This window comes from Adiantum capillus-veneris, chromosome 19, assembly GCF_014529385.1.
Source record: "Adiantum capillus-veneris isolate H3 chromosome 19, ASM1452938v2, whole genome shotgun sequence".
In the NCBI taxonomy this organism is placed as follows: Eukaryota; Viridiplantae; Streptophyta; class Polypodiopsida; order Polypodiales; family Pteridaceae; genus Adiantum; species Adiantum capillus-veneris.
The window spans coordinates 139,782,764-139,800,277 of NC_140949.1; the positions used below are offsets into that span (position 1 = coordinate 139,782,764).

General features: G+C 40.1%; 1 protein-coding gene across 1 annotated transcript; it reads right to left on the minus strand.

Moving 5' to 3' along the window:
* Nucleotides 1-7,485: 7,485 nt before the first annotated feature.
* Nucleotides 7,486-10,429, minus strand: LOC147434964 (putative pentatricopeptide repeat-containing protein At3g01580). Its single transcript, XM_086491337.1, has one exon. The coding sequence runs from the start codon at nucleotides 9,891-9,893 to the stop codon at nucleotides 7,749-7,751; it is 2,145 nt and encodes a 714-aa protein (XP_086347463.1). The 5' UTR covers nucleotides 9,894-10,429; the 3' UTR covers nucleotides 7,486-7,748.
* Nucleotides 10,430-17,514: the final 7,085 nt, after the last annotated feature.

Consider the following 17,514-nt stretch of genomic DNA (forward strand, 5'->3'; position numbering starts at 1 on the left):
TACCGACCTTTTCTCCATTGGCAACCACCAAAGATTCCTTTGAGATCTTCCACCGTTTGTTTCCGAATGTAATGTTGTGATCTTCATCGTCCAATTGTACTGTAGAGAACAAATTTTTCTGAAGAGAAGGAACATGCCTAATATCTTTAAGCTTCCATTCATTTTTGTTAGCAGTTTTGACAAAAACTGTACCTTTGATGACAATCTCACAAGCTTCATCATCTCCCAAGTATACATACCCAAAATTACCTTTGGTGTAATCTTGCAAATGTTGCTTGTGTGGTGTCGCATGGAATGAAGCTCCGGAATCCAGGAATTAGACACATTGTCTAATGAGAGAATTAGAGCATCTTGGTCTACTTTACCTGCCACATTGGGCTCCGATGTTCGCTTGTTGGCCTGTTGTCTTGAGACTCGGTCTCCTTCTTCTTCTTGGACCAGCAATCCTTCTTGACGTGGCCCTTCTTGCCACAGTTCCAACATTTAAGAACTGACTTTGTGCGTGACTTGCTCCGTCTTGAGCGATCACGACCCTTTTGGTTTTTGAACCTCTCCTTAGGCCTTTCTCTTTTTTCCACTGACAGTGTAGCACTTGATGATTCTCTTGTGCTTCTCCTTCGTATTTCCTCGCTTAAGAGAACACCCACAACATCATCAAACTTAAGAGTATTTGTGCCAAAAATAGAATTACTTATAGCCATCACAAGCCTGTCCCAACTAATGATAGTATAAGGAGAGCTTGCACTTCGTCATCGAAATTGATTTTCACCAATCGAAGTTGACTTATATTTGTGTTAAAGTCATTTAGGTACTCTGCAATTGAACCATTATCTGCCATCTTTAGATTGAACAAGCGCTTCATAAGAAATACCTTATTGGATGCCAATGGTTTCTCGTAGAAGTCGTCAAGTGACTTCATCAAGTCCTCTGTGGTCTTCATCTCCAAAACATTGAAGGCCATCGTTGATGCCAATCTTAACCGGATTGTTCCCAGTGCCTTTCGATCAAGGACAATCCATGCTTCATTTGTCATTGTTGCGGGCTTCTTCGCAAGACCTCCTAGTAGCAAATAGAGGTCCTTCTGATAGAGATAGTCTTCAATCTGCATCTTCCAATGTTGGTAGTTTTTGCCGTTGAACTTCTCAATCTTAAGCTTCGCTTCCTCCGCCATAACTCCCACTCAATTTAAGGAATCCCTTCCTTGAGATAATTTAGCTACGAGCAAACCTTGTTGTGATACCAGTTGTTAGGAAATATGACGTAGCTAAGTAGATAATTGAGTAGATTACTTAATGGAGAGATGTAATTTACACACACAAGAGATTATAGAGTAGAGAGAGAGAGAGAGAGAGAGAGAGAGAGAGAGAGAGAGAACACAAGATATACATGGTTCACCCAATGTGGGCTACGTCCACGGGAAAGCAGCCACTCAATGGCTTTAATACTTCAAAACAAGAAGTAGGTTACAAAGGGATTATACCCTTTTGGAGCTCCCGCCTTGCTTCACTCTCACCACCTCACACCCACCTTGTTGCATCAACTTCACACTATGAAATGTGTGTAGAAATGGCCTCCTTTTATAGGCCAAAAGGGTTGCCCTCTCTCATGAGAGGCAGCCATGTGTAGCCGCCCTTGTGTAGATAAGTCCAAATTGGACCCTCCAATCTGTCCACGTGTGGCCGCCCTTGACAAGTCCGCTTTTGAACTCGTCCACCGGCCATCGGCCATTGACTTCCGACCACCGGCCACCGGCCATTGACTACCGGCCAACCGGCCAACTGACCAGTCATTTTTTGACCACTTTCCAGCCGCCGTCGGCCGCTGTCCAACCATAATATTCCCGCGAAAAGGAATATTCCGGCAAAGGCATGAAAATTTTAGTTTCTGGCGAGTGATTTTATTTTTTTCGGTGAGTTATTTTTCTTCACGCACGATGGCTTCTCCTCATAATGGGGGCCTTACAAATGTGCGTTTTTAACAAAAAAAATTACAAGGGGTAAATCAGGCTCCATACTTAACAACAAAAACACTAGAAAATCTGTTGTGTATCTGCTACCGCCAAGCTGATTAGCAACTGCAAAACGCTGGGGCTGATCTTGATGAAAAACGCTAGCTATGTTGCTGTAGTAAACGCTAGGGCCATCTGCTGCAAAAACACTAGGTGGTCTTGTTGGAGTCTTGTTAAGAAGGTACCTGTCAGATGTTGGGTCTTTGCTGCCTCTTTTGCCAGAAAGTGTTAGCGCTAGGTTTTCTTATATACTTGCTTGTCAAAATTGCCCTACCCAGTTTCCCAACAAAATCACTTATTAATAATAAGTGGAAAATGGCTAAAATAGAAAGCAACCAAAGGATATGCATATACTCTAAGTGTCTGGGCATTCACGTCTGCGAATAGACTCACAAAAGTTCCAGAACACTTTCTAAGCTAAGCTAAGTGAACCCTAGACATGAAGTAGCTTGTCCACATACACATAGGGTTAGATATGCACGTGACAAGACTGAGGCCTGGGCCTGGGCCTAGGCCTGGGCTTGGGCTTGGGCTTGGACTTGGGGGAAGATCCCGATCCCTTCCTTTTGAGGTGAGATATTTTAATTTTCTTTTTTGTTTTGATTTTTCTTTTTAGTCCCAGATATGTTGAGCGTTTTTTTCTCTTTTTTATTTTTTAAATATATTTTTTTAGAAAAAAAATCTCAAAAAAAACTTTTTTTGAGGATAATGTTGTCGCGTGGACGATGAGCTCACGCGCGCACACTAAAGCTCCTAACAACTCTGTCTAATCTCCTTGTAGCTAAACAGCTAATTACCAATAAGTACCTCTGCTCACACACTGTCTAACACAGAACTGCAGACTCACAGACAGTCAACTCTACTGCTCACTGTCTACTCTACTTCTCACTGTCTACACTATTGTTCATTGTCTGCACTAACTAACATAGCAAAACTGCTCAGTCATCACAGAGTACTCAATCTACTCACAGAGCATTAGAGATTTACACCAGCTAATAGATCTATTAACACCTGCACATTACAGATCTTAGCAAATCTAACAAAAAACCTGTACATTTCAACGCTAACAAATTCTAACAAAACGTCTAAACTTGCACATTACAGCCAGTTAGCAGATCTACACAAACTCAGACAAAAGCATGAAAACAAATGGAAGAAAGTCTTACAGAGGTAGCACTGAGTGCTCCTCAAGCTTAATGCATTAGGAAAGAAATGGACTCATTTTTGGGCCTTTTAGCTCTAGTGAGAGAATGCTCCTTAGCCAATAGGAAGAAGACTAACGTTACGTTGAAAAAACCTTTTTTTGTATTTTGAAAATGTCCATGAAAACCATTTTGGTGAAATTGTCACTATCATTAAAAAAGTAAAGCGCTTGATAATGACATCTTGCACATTCGCCAAACGTCTTTTTATGACCCGTTGTTGCTATCCTATAAAGTGAAGTACTTGTACTTGTGCATCTTGCACAAGTATCAATCACCTTTTTATGAAGTACTCGCAATTTAAATTCGAACAGATCGTACTTGATAGTGATTGATAGGTACTACTTAAGACTATGAAGGAGTCAGAACAAAGCGAATAGAGGCCCTTGAGGGGTCTCAAGGGCCTCTATTCGCTTGGTTCTAACCTCATGAGGCCCTATGCTTAAAAATGCTATATCTTGAGCTAAAGATGTCAGATTTCAGCGTTTTAAAGAGCTATCTCAAGCTTTTTGGACATTCCGGATGCATCCATGGTACTATTTTTGTATTTTGAAAACAACTCTTATGTGTTTTCTTTCATCGCACATTTGAGTTTTGTGTGCACTTAAGTTGGGCTCTCGAAAAACATTTTATACGAGCATGCATTTAAGTGATTGAGCAAACTTTTATGTATGTACTATGAGAAATAGAATTCCAAAAAAAAGTTTTGCATTTTTCATAATTACCTCTCTCTATGCTGAGTTGGCGTTTCTTATAGGGCCCAAAATTGAGTCCAAGTTTCTTCTAATGGCAAGGCAATCCCCACGTAAAAAATGTGCGCTTTGCCGCACGTGTCCGAGGCTGGGAACTTGCCTGTGCGCTGTGTGCGAACCTCGAAAGGTTGCAAGCACAAACTAAACAGTCCTTGCAAGCTTAAAGAAACAATGGTGTGTCATTCACCGCTCGATGCTTCCGTCGTGAAGGATCCTATGCGGCGAAGAATAAGGAGCTGCCGCCAATGCCGCGCTCAGCCGTCTCGCCGCCACCGATATCGCCGCAATGCTCAATCACTCTCTCTCTCTCTCTCTCTCTCTCTCTCTCTCTCACACACACACACACACACACACACAAGCATACACACACGTGAGCACACGAAGGAGGAGAAGACAGAAATGGAGCAAAAGCACTTCTTAGCTTATACCTCAGAGAATGAGGATTTTTAAATCAAATGGACCTTTTATAAGAGTTTGACCCATTCACACATGGGCGTCCACAACGGTCGGTCGTTGCAAAACTACTGTAAAATAAGATAAGTGGTGCGCCTCTCATTGGCGATCACTTACACCTATTGGACCGACAAGCCCGATCCATGACTCGATCAACTAAATAATAAGGCGTTCGTCAAAGGTGATAGGGTGTCCGTGATGGTTAACAACGAAATTGCATCCAAAAGAGTCTAAGAAGAAAGAGGCTAGTTCCACTGCAAGTCCAACAATTGTAGAGTCTTCTGTGAAAGGATATTGTGATGATGATGATGTTGTAGATGCAGAATGGGCTTTTAGTCAAGAGTGCACTTATGATTCTTCTGTCCATGATGCATGTATATCAGTTGTTGTAGTGTGGTACTTTGACAGTGGTGCTACAAAGCACATTACTTCTCATCGTGACTTGTTTGTCTCTTTTGAGGATGTCCCTCATGGAAATACAGTCACGTGTGCTAGCAATGCCTCCTATCCAATCATCAAGGGAGTTGAAAAGATTGTGCTGACTACTGCGAATGGCAATTCTTTCACACTAGCTGACGCAATTTATGTACTTGGGATAAAAAAGAACCTTTTGTTTGTATTTGTACTTGTTAGAATTGACTTTGTTGTCAAATTTGTGGATGACAGATTACAGTTCATGATCTTAGTTTTGGTGATAAAATTGTTGCATCTGGTATTTTGTGTCATGGGTTGTATAAGCTCACTTTGTATGATAAGTGTGGGCAGAAATTTTTAAATACAATTTTGAATTCAAAGACTATCTCAGATGCAAAACTTTGGCATAGATGTTTTGGGCATCTGAATTTTGTCAGTTTGCTGCGTTTGCAAAAATCTGATATGGTTGCTTCTTTGCCACCTCTTGAAGCACCTGTGAAGGCTGTATTTTGGGTAAGATGTAGTGTTCAAAGTTTCCAAAGGACGGTTCACTAAGGGCCTATGCAAACTCCGTCCTGAGGGAATTCCCTGTACTTTATGACTTCCATTGATGATTACTCCAAGCATGCATGGGTATATCCGCTTAAAGATAAGCCCGAAGTGTTTATGTGCTTCAAGCAATTTTTGGCTATGACTGAAAATATTTCTAAATGTACTATGGATACCCTCCATTCTGATCGAGAGGGGGAGGGGGGGGGGGGATATGTCTCATGAATTAAGGCTACCAAATGCATTTTTGTTGGTTATAGTGCTGAAAGCAAAGGTCACAGGTTGTACCATCCGCAAACAAAGCATATCTTGGTTTCACGGGAGGATGTGTTTGTGGAAGTTTCTGTTCAGCCTTTGTTGTCATGTACTAGACACAATAATATAAGCTCACATGACATTTATGACAGTTTGTTGCCTCTTTTCAGTCGTGAAAATTTGAATGTAAATTCAAATGAGGTAAACATACAACCTATGGGGGGTTTTGAAAATATTACAGATCAACATATTTCTAATGCAGATGTACTTGATGTGGAAAGGACTGAGAATGAGCTAGCTAGAGGTATGCCAAAATGGTTGGTGCATACTTTGCGTGACAGTAAATTGGATGCACCTTTGTCTAATCGTACTCGTTCAGGTTCTCGCCATGCATCCTATGCATCAGATTATTATGCTTTGGATGTTTCTAGTTTAGAGGAACCTCTGTCTTTTGATGAACCACAGAATTCAGAAAATTGGATGGTTACCATGCAATCAAAATATGATGCACTTATAGAAAATGATACATGGACTTTATGTGATTTTCCTCCTTGCAAAAAGGCGATTGGTACAAAGTGGGTTTACAAGTTGAAACATAAGCCGGATAGTGAGATTGATCGCTATAAGGCTCGACTTGTTGCAAAGGCTATGCACAACAGAAAGACATAAGTACAAAAAAACTTTTGCTCCCATTTGTCGTATGATTACTGTGCGTTTTCTATGTGCATTGATATCTCATTTTGGTTGGAATGTACATCAATCAAACAATGCTACTGCTTTCTTGAATGGTGTCATATTTGACGAAGTTTATGTAATGCATCCTCACGATTTGGTCAAGAAAGGACAAGAGGATAAAGTGTGCAAATGTAAGAAAAATTTGTATGGATTGAAGCAGTCTTCTTGTGCTTAGTATGAGAAAGCTGACACTCGTTTGGTCAAACGAAGCTTTCGTAACAGTCCAACAAAAAGAACTTTATATGTAAAGCCTGAGGGTGATGTACTTCTCATTGTTGTTCTATATTGGATGATTTGCCGATCACTAGTCCGAATGAGGCACATATTGCTGAATTTAAGGATGATTTGATTGCTACTTCAAGATAAAAGACTTGGGACTATTGCATCATTACTTGGGTATACAGTTTAAGCAATGTGATGGTGGTATTGCCTTGTGTCAAACAAGTTACATAGAGACATTGCTATGTAAGTTTGGACTTCATGATTGCAAACCTATTACCACTCCCATGGAAACAAGTTTGAAATTGATTCTTCATGATGCTAGTGATCCCGTCAATGTCACTCTTTACCAATTATTGGATGCCTTATTCATATATGCAACACGAGGCCAGATATTCAGTTTGCAATCTCACATGTCAACAAATTTAAGCACGATGCACGGATGCATTGTTAATTTGCAAAACCTCAAAGAGGTAGCAACATTCAACCACACTAAGCTTTGAAATGTAGTCATCACATTAGAGTGCAAAGTGAATAGCGGTGTATGTAAGAGCAACCATGTTTCAAGAACGAGGAAAAATTGTGTAGAGCTTTTTGAGTCAACCAATAAAGTTGAGTTTCTATAAAGAAATGCTATGGAGTGCCTACACATCTCACTACGATAAACTGATCATCTCTCTATTGGGGCTCTAGCACAAATGAATCTTTCCATGGGTTCAAATGCCCACGACGTAAATGAGTGCATGAAAAACTCAATGATTGAACTTCCCACTATGCTTATCTCCAATGTGGGGTTATTTCCAGCTTCAGAAAGCTCCAACATGTTTTTACTTCACAAACTCTAGAGTCATACCCCACCATTCACTTTATTTTCTGAACCACCATTGAACACATTGCCTGATGATCCTCAATTCAACAACTAGCGATTATAAGAAAAGAATTAGAAACCTAACCTTTAAACCGAGCTTTTTCCATGCCAATTGTAGATATCACCAGTTGACTGTTGACCTCTCTTAACCATAGTAAACGTGGAACAGAAATGGGCATGAATTGCCATTGCCTGTTATGGATACTCAATTCTAGAACATGGAATGGGGATTCGGACTGGGAAGTTGGAATGCAAATGAGGAATGGAAGCCTGAAAATGGCCATTCCTTGTAACTATGCTATTAACATGTCTAAATCTGGTAGATAACCATGATCTTTCACCAGCACGCTAATCCGGTTCGATTTTGAGAGCATATTGTCGTTTTGTAAGAGGCAGTCATTCACAGTGACCTCATGTATTTGTCTTCCAGCCTCAATCCAAGCCTCCCTTGGCTTCTTCCATACTTGTCTCGTCTTCCTGACAATTTGTAATTCACTAGCATCATCCCTTCGTTGAACTGAAGAGTAAAGGCTAGACATGAGTATATAAGAAGATGCTTCTGTAGACTCCAAATGAAAAAGTTCGCTGAAACAGGAGGTCCCCAAGTCTATGTTGCCATGAGATCTACACCCACTAAGGAGAGTAGACCACCCGATAAAATTTGAAAATGCTGGTGCTGTTTGAAGCATGTCTGTTGCATTAACCAGACGCCCCGAGCGCCCAAATAGGTCAATCATGCAATTGTAATGCTCAATAGAGGGTGCCACGTTGTGTGCTTGGCTCATGAAATCGAAATAAAATTGGCCCTCTTGAAGTAAGCCAGCATGACTACAACCAGCCAAGACGCTCATAAATATGACATTATCTGGCATAAAACCCTGGCATCGCATGTGCTCAATGGATTTCATTGCGAGGGCGCAACTGCCTTGTTGAGCATAACCAGAAATTAATGCACGCCATGATACAACATCGTATTCCCTCAACATGTCAAACACTTTCTGTGCTTCCTGTAGACTCCCACATTTGGCATACAAGTCCACCAATGTATTTCCAAGACTCACATCTCTATCCATCCCATCCTCAGTCAGAGTTGAGTGAATCTGCCTGCCCTTTCCTATGGCTCCCAAAGAACCGCATGCTCTAAGCGCAGCCAGAAACGTCACTTTGTCTGGTCGTATTCCTTCATTCTCCATCCTCTCAAAGAGATCACATGCAAGAAAGGCACATCCCTCCCGCACGTACCCTGAAATCATTGCACTGCAGGAAATGAGATTGGGCCTCTTCACTTTACTAAACATGTTCTCTGCTTCTTGGAGACAGCCACCTTTGGCATACATGTCAACAAGGCTGTTGGCAACAGCCATGTATGACTCGATATTTGCTTTAATAATGAGGTCATGAATAATCCTCCCCTGTACACCAGCCATATCTACACATGCCTTCAAAATACAAAGATATATAACTTGATCAGGTATAATGCCATCTTTTTCCATCTCTTGTAGCAGATCAAAAACACTCAATGTATCCTCGTGTTGGGCAAATGAGGACATGAATGATGCCCACGACACTGCATCATGGTTTGGGAGGTCTCTGAAAAGCTTATGCAGCTCTAACCGTCTCCTGCACTTTCCATACATGTCCATTAGCGCACTTGAGACTGCTATGTCTGCATGAAGACCAGTTCGAATGACTTGATCATGGATCAGTTGTCCTTCAGTTGTTGCTCCAACATTCGCACAAGCTTTTAAAGCAGAAAGAAAGGTAGATTTCTCTGGTTCTAGACCTTGTCTCTGCATTTCTTCAAAGAATTGAAGAGCCTGCATGCAATCCCCATGACAAGCATACCCAGTGATCAAGGCACCCCATGATACCACGTTTGGGATCGGCAAAGTGTGGAATACCTTGCAGGCTTCATGAAGAGTAGCACACTTCCCATACATGTGAACAAGGGTACTCCCAATCATCACATCGATGTCAAAACCCATTTCGACAGCCATCATGTGAATCAACTTCCCTTCCACCAAAGTGCCGTAAGCGCTACAGACTTTCAGAATACACAAAAATGTGATGCGATCACCTTTCATCCCTGTTTTTCCCATTTCTGAGAAGAGAACAAGGACCTGCTCATGATGGGAGTGCTGAGCATGTGCTGAGATTATAGCATTCCATGTGTAAACAGTAGCGGTTGAGACCTTCAAGAAGACTTGACATGCTTTTGCCAAATTGGAACTTGAGGCAAACGACCGAATGAGGTAGTCTGCATATAAGGGGAGGCATTCAAGTCCATTGCAAGCCATCCAAAACAGCAGTCGTCTAGATGAATGAATGTCATTCCCTGCATGGCAGTTTTCAAGAAGGCTTTGAACATCCATTTCCTGAATTGCCATTGATACATACATCTTCGAAGCAACCATAACTTGGCGCTTCACTCTGAGCATGTTAGATCTTCCATTCTGAGGAACGGAGTCTCTTGCTTACGTGGACAATGCTTGCGCTCCATCTCTGAGCATTGTAAACATGCAGGTGTCGCAATGAGTAATTTGGATAGTGTGTACAAGGAAGGAGAGCGGCCACTTCCTGGGCTTTGCACAGGGGGTCTATGCTGGAACGAAAGACGAATTCGTGGAAAGCGCATCCAGAAGGACACTCACAGCGCGTGCAGAGGAGGAGCAGAGCCAAGACTTCTGCTTCTTTCTGCTGTGTCTCCGTTCTGCCATGTCGTAGTAGACAGGAGTCCGTCGTCCTCCGACCAAGAGTGGCACACTTCTCTCTCTCTCTCTCTCTCTCTCTCTCTCCCTCCTCTTCCTGGCTTCACTGTGCAGATGGTGTAAGTTAAAAGAAAATAAAATCATACCATTGCTTATGCTCGAGACCTTGTAGCATCCATCCTCCTTGTAGCATCTATCCTCCAAGCTTTTGCCAAAAGCTCTACGATCTCGCAACACAAATTGAATTTGGCATTAACAGATGTGTGGAGGAGAACATTTGCCCATTCTAAATTTGTACACTATGGCTTGACAGTATAAGAGACAATGAGGAGCTCATGAATTTGTGTGCATTTACAACTATAAATTTTTTTTCAAATAAAAGAAACATCGGAGAAAACCATGTTACCTCACTGGCTGTGATGTTCAATGAATGGACATATGGAGCATAAACCGGAACATGGTATCCATATCAATGCGTATCTCATAAGTCTAAGCAGATAAAAGTTTTTCTTCCTTGTCCATGTATAACTCGTTTTTTAATAAGCAGATATTTTCTCACAATGAATGCCTTTGAGAGGGGGATTACAGGTCCTTCAATGAGTAATATGCTTAATCAGGTGTAGAGCGATGCATGGGAAATGCTTCTTCATGTCTTCTTGGTTCTGTCTCTTAACCTCCACCAGATCCTAAATGCATGTTTTCTCTCCATAAAATTCCTTTGAGGGGGTGAATTGAGACCTTCCGTGAGTAATATGTTGGATCGGAGCCAGGTAAACCGGGAATTGGGAATGTTTCTTGGTGTCTTCTTGATTTTGTCTCTTAATCTCTTCTTTCTTGGCTCCATTCTTCTCTTCCTCTTTCTCTGCTTCCTTCCATTCCTACTTTCCCTCAGCTTGTGGTGTATTGATAATTGCATAGACAATGGTCAATTTCTCAAAATATTGACAAACCTCATCGAAACCCACCCACCGCCACTGTCGGGATTGCAAACTTGTTGGATTGACCCTCCAAAATGAGAATGACTTTGACCTAAAAATAACTTCACAAAAACCAATTTGCTTGGATCAATTCCATGCCACATTCTCCAATCATGTGATAAGTACATTTTGTGTTAGACCATCTCAAAGTGGTACTTATTAAAGACAAGATGTGCCTCTTTGAGGCAACCACGTTTTGCCAATACAACAAATATGTACATGAATCTATTCTAAGAGCTTTAAAGAAACCCAGTGGCTACCTCCTAGGATGTTTCCAAACAAAAAAATTTATTCTTGTGAGTTCAATGTTTTGTGCCTTCTCCTACATGCTGGATGATGGATAAATATTACTCATTAAGACAATACAAGCTCACAATATCATTGGATCAGCCCAACTTTACCGGATGGTACTTCATATGTACAAGGAGAATCACAGTCATCTTTGAGACGGTTGATATCATGAACCAATGTGACAATGGGAGTTCAACTTGAATGTGGTGACTAATCTAAAGTATATGGAAGTCTAGTCCAATATCTAAGAAATTTGGAACACCACTACTTGGTTGCCCTTAATGAGCCAACTAATACTCGAGCATGTCTTCAATAGAGATGTCTTTGCATACGAAAATGGCATCTAGTGAGCCTTTTAACTACGCCAATCAAGGATGTGAAGTACACTCCAAAAATTTGATCTCTGAGTTATTGTGTGTTTATGTGTGAAATCTAGCAATATTCACCTGCATAAGAACTGGCAGCATTCTCTTTTCAAAAATAAGGTGTGGCTCAATGCATATAAAAGCAAAGAATATATTGAAACTTATGTGACCAAGGAAGAATCAAGGCACTCCTGCTCTAGTTAGCAAAAGAGAAAAGTATGCCATACCTTGCGTTCTTGAGGACAACTCCAAAAATGGTGTGTTTGTGGGACTTTGATATCCACCAACATTGCTACTAATATGTGAACTTAGGACCATCTCTCATTGCCTTATTGCTCATTGCAAGGGCACAAGAACAACCAATCACATGAACTACATCAAGGTATGAATTACATGGCCCTCTCGAATGCACGATTTAGATGTATGTGATATATTTTTACCAAGACTCAAAATCCAACTCTATACAAAGAATGCCATGATCACTCTCAATACAGCGTCTTTTTGAATAATACATTGTAAAACGTATAATCAAATGAAATCTTTGATCGAAGAAACCTTTGATCAAAGAACCGTATAATATATACGCCTCTTCAATCAAAGGAGCGCATTGCAGCTTTCAGCTTGGCAAAGATAGAGGTAACAGAGCAAGCAGGTAAAACTATATTTTTCAGCTATATTTTTAAAACTTTTTTTTCTAATTTGTGTTGTGCTAGAGGTTCACCTCACTTATAGAATTAGTTTGCAGGTGTGTAGGCCTATTCCGAGGTCGTGTCGACATAGACACACTCCTGGAATAGATAGGACATTAGAGATTTGTCTCGTGGTTGTGTTAGACCAATTGGTCACACTCCAGAGAGAGCCATAGGGAGAGTAGAATACCACTCGTGCTGTGTAGAGATTCCTTCTTCGCACTTTAGAGATGGGGTATGGGTTTGTCAGTTCATGTTGTGTATGAGAATACTCACACTTCAGAAGTTGGCAAAATATACAAACATATCTAGAATCTTGTTGTCCAATATAGTTTACTTTACACGTTAGAGACAGAGCTAAACTATAGTTTAAATAAAGTATACAAATTGCCACATTTGAAGAGTGAAGACTTAAGTTTAACTTTCTCTTCATCTACAAATGTATCAATGTTTATATTTTGTTTTCACTATTGTTTATGCTTTCGTTTTACGTATCCAACTCACCTAAGCAATAGTACCAGATAGTGAGTGCTAAGTTGAATCTTTGCTTCTCTTTTCATCATTGTCTGGTACTTGCAATAGGTAAGTAAAAATATACTCTCTACGTATGCTTTGTAACTATGACAGATAGCATTTTCAAGATGTGATGATTAATGGTTTTACTATTGCGTTGTGTTAGAGATTTTCTCACACTTCAACAGTGACCAAATTGATTATTTAATTTTTCAATGAATTTAATAATAGTGACCACTCTTTTGTTAGAGCTATTAGCTCACACAATTGGGCTATTAGTGCGTATCGTACATTTTTCGTAGTCTAATAGACTACTTTCGTGTGACGTACACTTCCAGTGATCTGTGTATAGTAGTCTCAACACTTGTGTTTAAGTTTTAAACTCACACAATTGGACTACTTTTTCTTAACGTTGACTTTTAGGCATCTGTTTTCCATAAATGTACATTTATTCAATTATTGATAATAACAAAATCTTATTCCAAAATTATAATCATTAAAAATTATATATATATTATTTGTTGCAACAAATCGTTCACTTTAAATCTTTCTAAGTCTTGATATCAAACATTTTCATATTTCAGCATGTTTGAAATTTGAATTATTCTCTTGGTGTCATTGTTTAGTTTAATAGTCATGTCAGAGACGAAGCTATCACGAGCACATTAAAAAATCATCATTGAAGCTACTGCTCGTTGCCTACACGTTGTGGAAGAGAAGCAGTTGCAACGATGTTTTGAAATTGCAAAGCCTTCTAGCTTCAATGATTTTGTCAACACATTGACAAAAAAATTGTTTTTACTTATTGAAGGAGAGGAGTCGGGAGCACATCAGAAGAGGAAGATGAATACGCACACACACTCACACACACACACACCACCATAGCCACACACACAGGTTGGAGGGGAGAGCCGACACACACTGTGTGTCCCCTTTCTTTCTTCTTTATCTTATGTACCTAGGCACAATACACACTCTACTTTGTGTTAGTGGCTCACACAAGTGTATAGGGTGGATGCATGAATAGGTGGACTTACTACCTGTGTCCCGGACACACTAGCACGCTGGTAGCTACCTCCCAAATCTAAAGGTGGAGGGAAACTTTTGAGTGAATTTAATAATGATATTTTAAAAAACGTGACAGAGACCACGATCGAAGGTTGTTACGCCTTTTCGTTACTCTCTCTCTCTCTCTCTCTCTCTCTCTCTCTCTCTCTCTCTCTCTACAGTTCCCATCTCCATAGCTGAGCACGCACTCCCTCTTAGAGTAGCTTGCCTTCCTCGATTACTGCTCTTTGTCTCTCTCTCTCTCTCTCTCTCTCTCTCTCTCTCTCTCTCTCTCTCTCTCACACACACACACACACACACACACACACACACACACACACACACACACACACACACACATACACACACATTGCATGCGAATCCCTAGCTGGTGTTTAGGGCTTAGCTTTGGACAAGGTACCCACTTTGGCATCCTCTTTCCACCTCTCAAAGACTCACAAGATGGTGGAAATCATTCCAGTTGAGGATGTGAGTTTAACAAGTAGCACATGCCTTTGTTGTGACTCAGTCAAGTGCAGCTTATGCAAACAGAGTGTAATCAAGGATTATGAAGCAAACCGAAAGCGCGCATATCGTGAGAGAATCAAAGAAAGGGAATCTAGAATTAAATAGGTCGATATTAATGAATTTCAGCACCGCAAAATTACTGCACAGGTGATCAAGTTTTTGAAGCAGTGCATAGAGGGTCTTGACAACAAGGCAAAGGAGGAAATCATCAAGAGCATTGAGAGACCTGAAAATTCAATCTACAGGAGGTGAGGTTTCCAATGATGAGAAGAGGGTATTGATTAATGGAATGCACAACACTCTCAAGGTAATCAAGAGGCCAAAAAGCTCGGCAGAGTTGTTTATTAGATGGCGAGTATCATGATGGTTATGAATTCCACAAGCATAAAACCAAATATAGCAGCTGCATCGAGGCTTCTTGGTATCCATTGAAGGAACTTCTATGTAGCTAGATCTTGATTGAAACATAATCATACAAAACTGCCATTGCATTTGTGTGGGTGACAACCATACACAAATAGTGTAATTACAGAGGAAGTGAAGGCCACAGTGGTGAGCTTCTGGACTCACAATACTCGTGTATCGCCCAACAAAAAGGATGTGTGTCGAAAGCGTATTGCATGCAAAGTATTCGATAAACACCCAGTGCATCTTCTTGAGCAACCCCAGGTTTGTTTTGACTTCTTGAGGAACTACAAACTTATTTTCATTGACAATTATGGCACTGGTTTGGTTGTACTTCAGTTGACTGCTGTACAATTTGCTTATTGTTGCACATTGCTTTAGACCTAGTAACTACCACTGCCAAATAGGTAGCTTACTATACATGACTAGTAGCTACCACTGTGATCCTTATAATTACCATTGTTAGACTTCGGTAGCCATTAGGAAAAATATGAACCCTCTAGGGGCCCTTTGGGATTAAAGTTAATTAGAGGTCAGCCAATAGGAAGAGGGTGGTGGACACACTCTATACCCTCAAAAAAGTAGGGGGACAAGGTAGCCTTACACCTCTTAATTGCCTCTTACCTAGTGAGAAGGTAAGGGAGGTGGCTAGGGGAAAGAGGGCGGGGGGGAGGGTCCACTTTTTCCAAACCTATTCTATAGCTAAAAAGTGTTTTTCTCTCTCTACAAACCCTTTTCCAAGCTCTCCATTGTGCAACAACCACATGCACCCCCTATAGTCCATCATTATCTCTCTGCTAGCTTTCTCCCACCTCCATTGTAGCACCAAGCAAGCTCCTCCTCCATCTCTTCCCCTTGCCCACCACATAGTTTCACACCAAGCTAGCTCCTCTCCCTTCTCTCACCTCCATTACAACATGAAACAAGATTCTACTCCTTCTACTTTCATTCACTCACACTACATGGAAACCTCTACTCCCGAAGGTGGCAAAAGTATGAGCTCACATGAGTTGCATACCACAACAATAGGAGGTGTGAATATCGTGTGGGCATTGCAAGGGTTCATCTCCAACATAAAGATAGAATGGTAAGAAAACTACCCTTGTAGCTTACATTCAGAGCTTAACATCATCTCCATCTTTAAGTTTATCATGTTGGAGAGAATTAACCTCTTTATGGCTTTCAGTGTTTAGGCTTCACACCTCATAACACTGGGTGGTGTTATTTTGTTGATGGCTTTGGTGCGCCATCTATAGTTGTGTAGCATGTGATTTGAGTCTCACAATGTAAGTAAGTTGTGTTATCTATGGAGAGTCGTCAAAGATTTTTCTTGTAATTTATTCTTCGTATAATTGTCATTAGATAATTGGAATGATATCATTTTGTACTTTATAACTTTATGCTCACATAATCTTTTGTTTACTTACAGATTCAACTTGTTTTAAGAGGACATGAGCAAGTAACCATGTGCAGAGATGGAAATCACTCTATTTTTGTTCCTTGAGGAACCTTTCACTACCATGTGAAAAGATTCTGATAAGAATAGTAGGTGTTTTTTGGAATCTTGAACCAATAGGGACTCTCTAGGAGCTCTCATAGAAGCCATCCATATAGTACTAATATCTTCCCTAGTGTCATAGACACACAAATACTCAATTGTATATGAATCTCTAGATGAGGAAGACAAATACTTGTAAGAGAAGCCTAACAGCAACAACATTGTCTCCATTTGTAATTATTTTTCATGAGGCTGGATTCCTCTATAAATGCAATATAAATATGTTTTTTTGTTAAATGGTGTCGCATTGAGTGAGAGTATTTAATTTAGATTACTGAAGTTTCATACAAATCTGAGAAATATTGTTTACTTTTATGGATATTTTGATTTGTCTGTACGATGATTCAAGTCGCAAGTCTTAATCACTCCACCTTGAAGAAATTCAAGCAATATTTTGATTTCAGATTAATCATTAATGGTTATTCTTATTAAAGTGGATCATAAACTTTGTCAAAATGTCCTCATTTGGGGATGTTGAATATATATCATTAGCAATGTTTCACAAGTTAAGAAAGCTAAACTCTTGCTTTCCAACATGTTATTGCTTCCATACTATGCATATGCCAAGCTTGATTAGAGAAATGATCACTTGAGATGGAGGTGTCTATGTATAGGGGTGACTTATTATTGATTCTTGTTTCATCATACATATATTGTAAAGCCTTTGAGTTTCCAACTTTTTGAGTAGTGTTGACAAGTTTTTGGTATGAAATCTTCTTAAATATCCCTATTCATTAGCTATTGGTAGCTATTTCTTTGGTATTGTTAAAGATGATACCAATAGCTATCACCTTGTGAACTTAACTGTTAAATTCCGGATTTTATTTTTACCATGTAGCTCATTTGGATAGACAAAGTCTAAACATAAATTATAGATACATGCATTGTTAACATAGAAGATATGCACCACTCGAGCCTATGTAAACTTCCAATCATGAAACCTTTGGTTGGATACTATAACAATAGGGGTCACATGTG

Coding starts and splice junctions, on each gene's coding strand:
- LOC147434964 (XM_086491337.1), bottom strand. CDS start 9,893: ATGCTCAGAGTGAAGCGCCAAGTTATGGTTGCTTCGAAGATGTATGTA.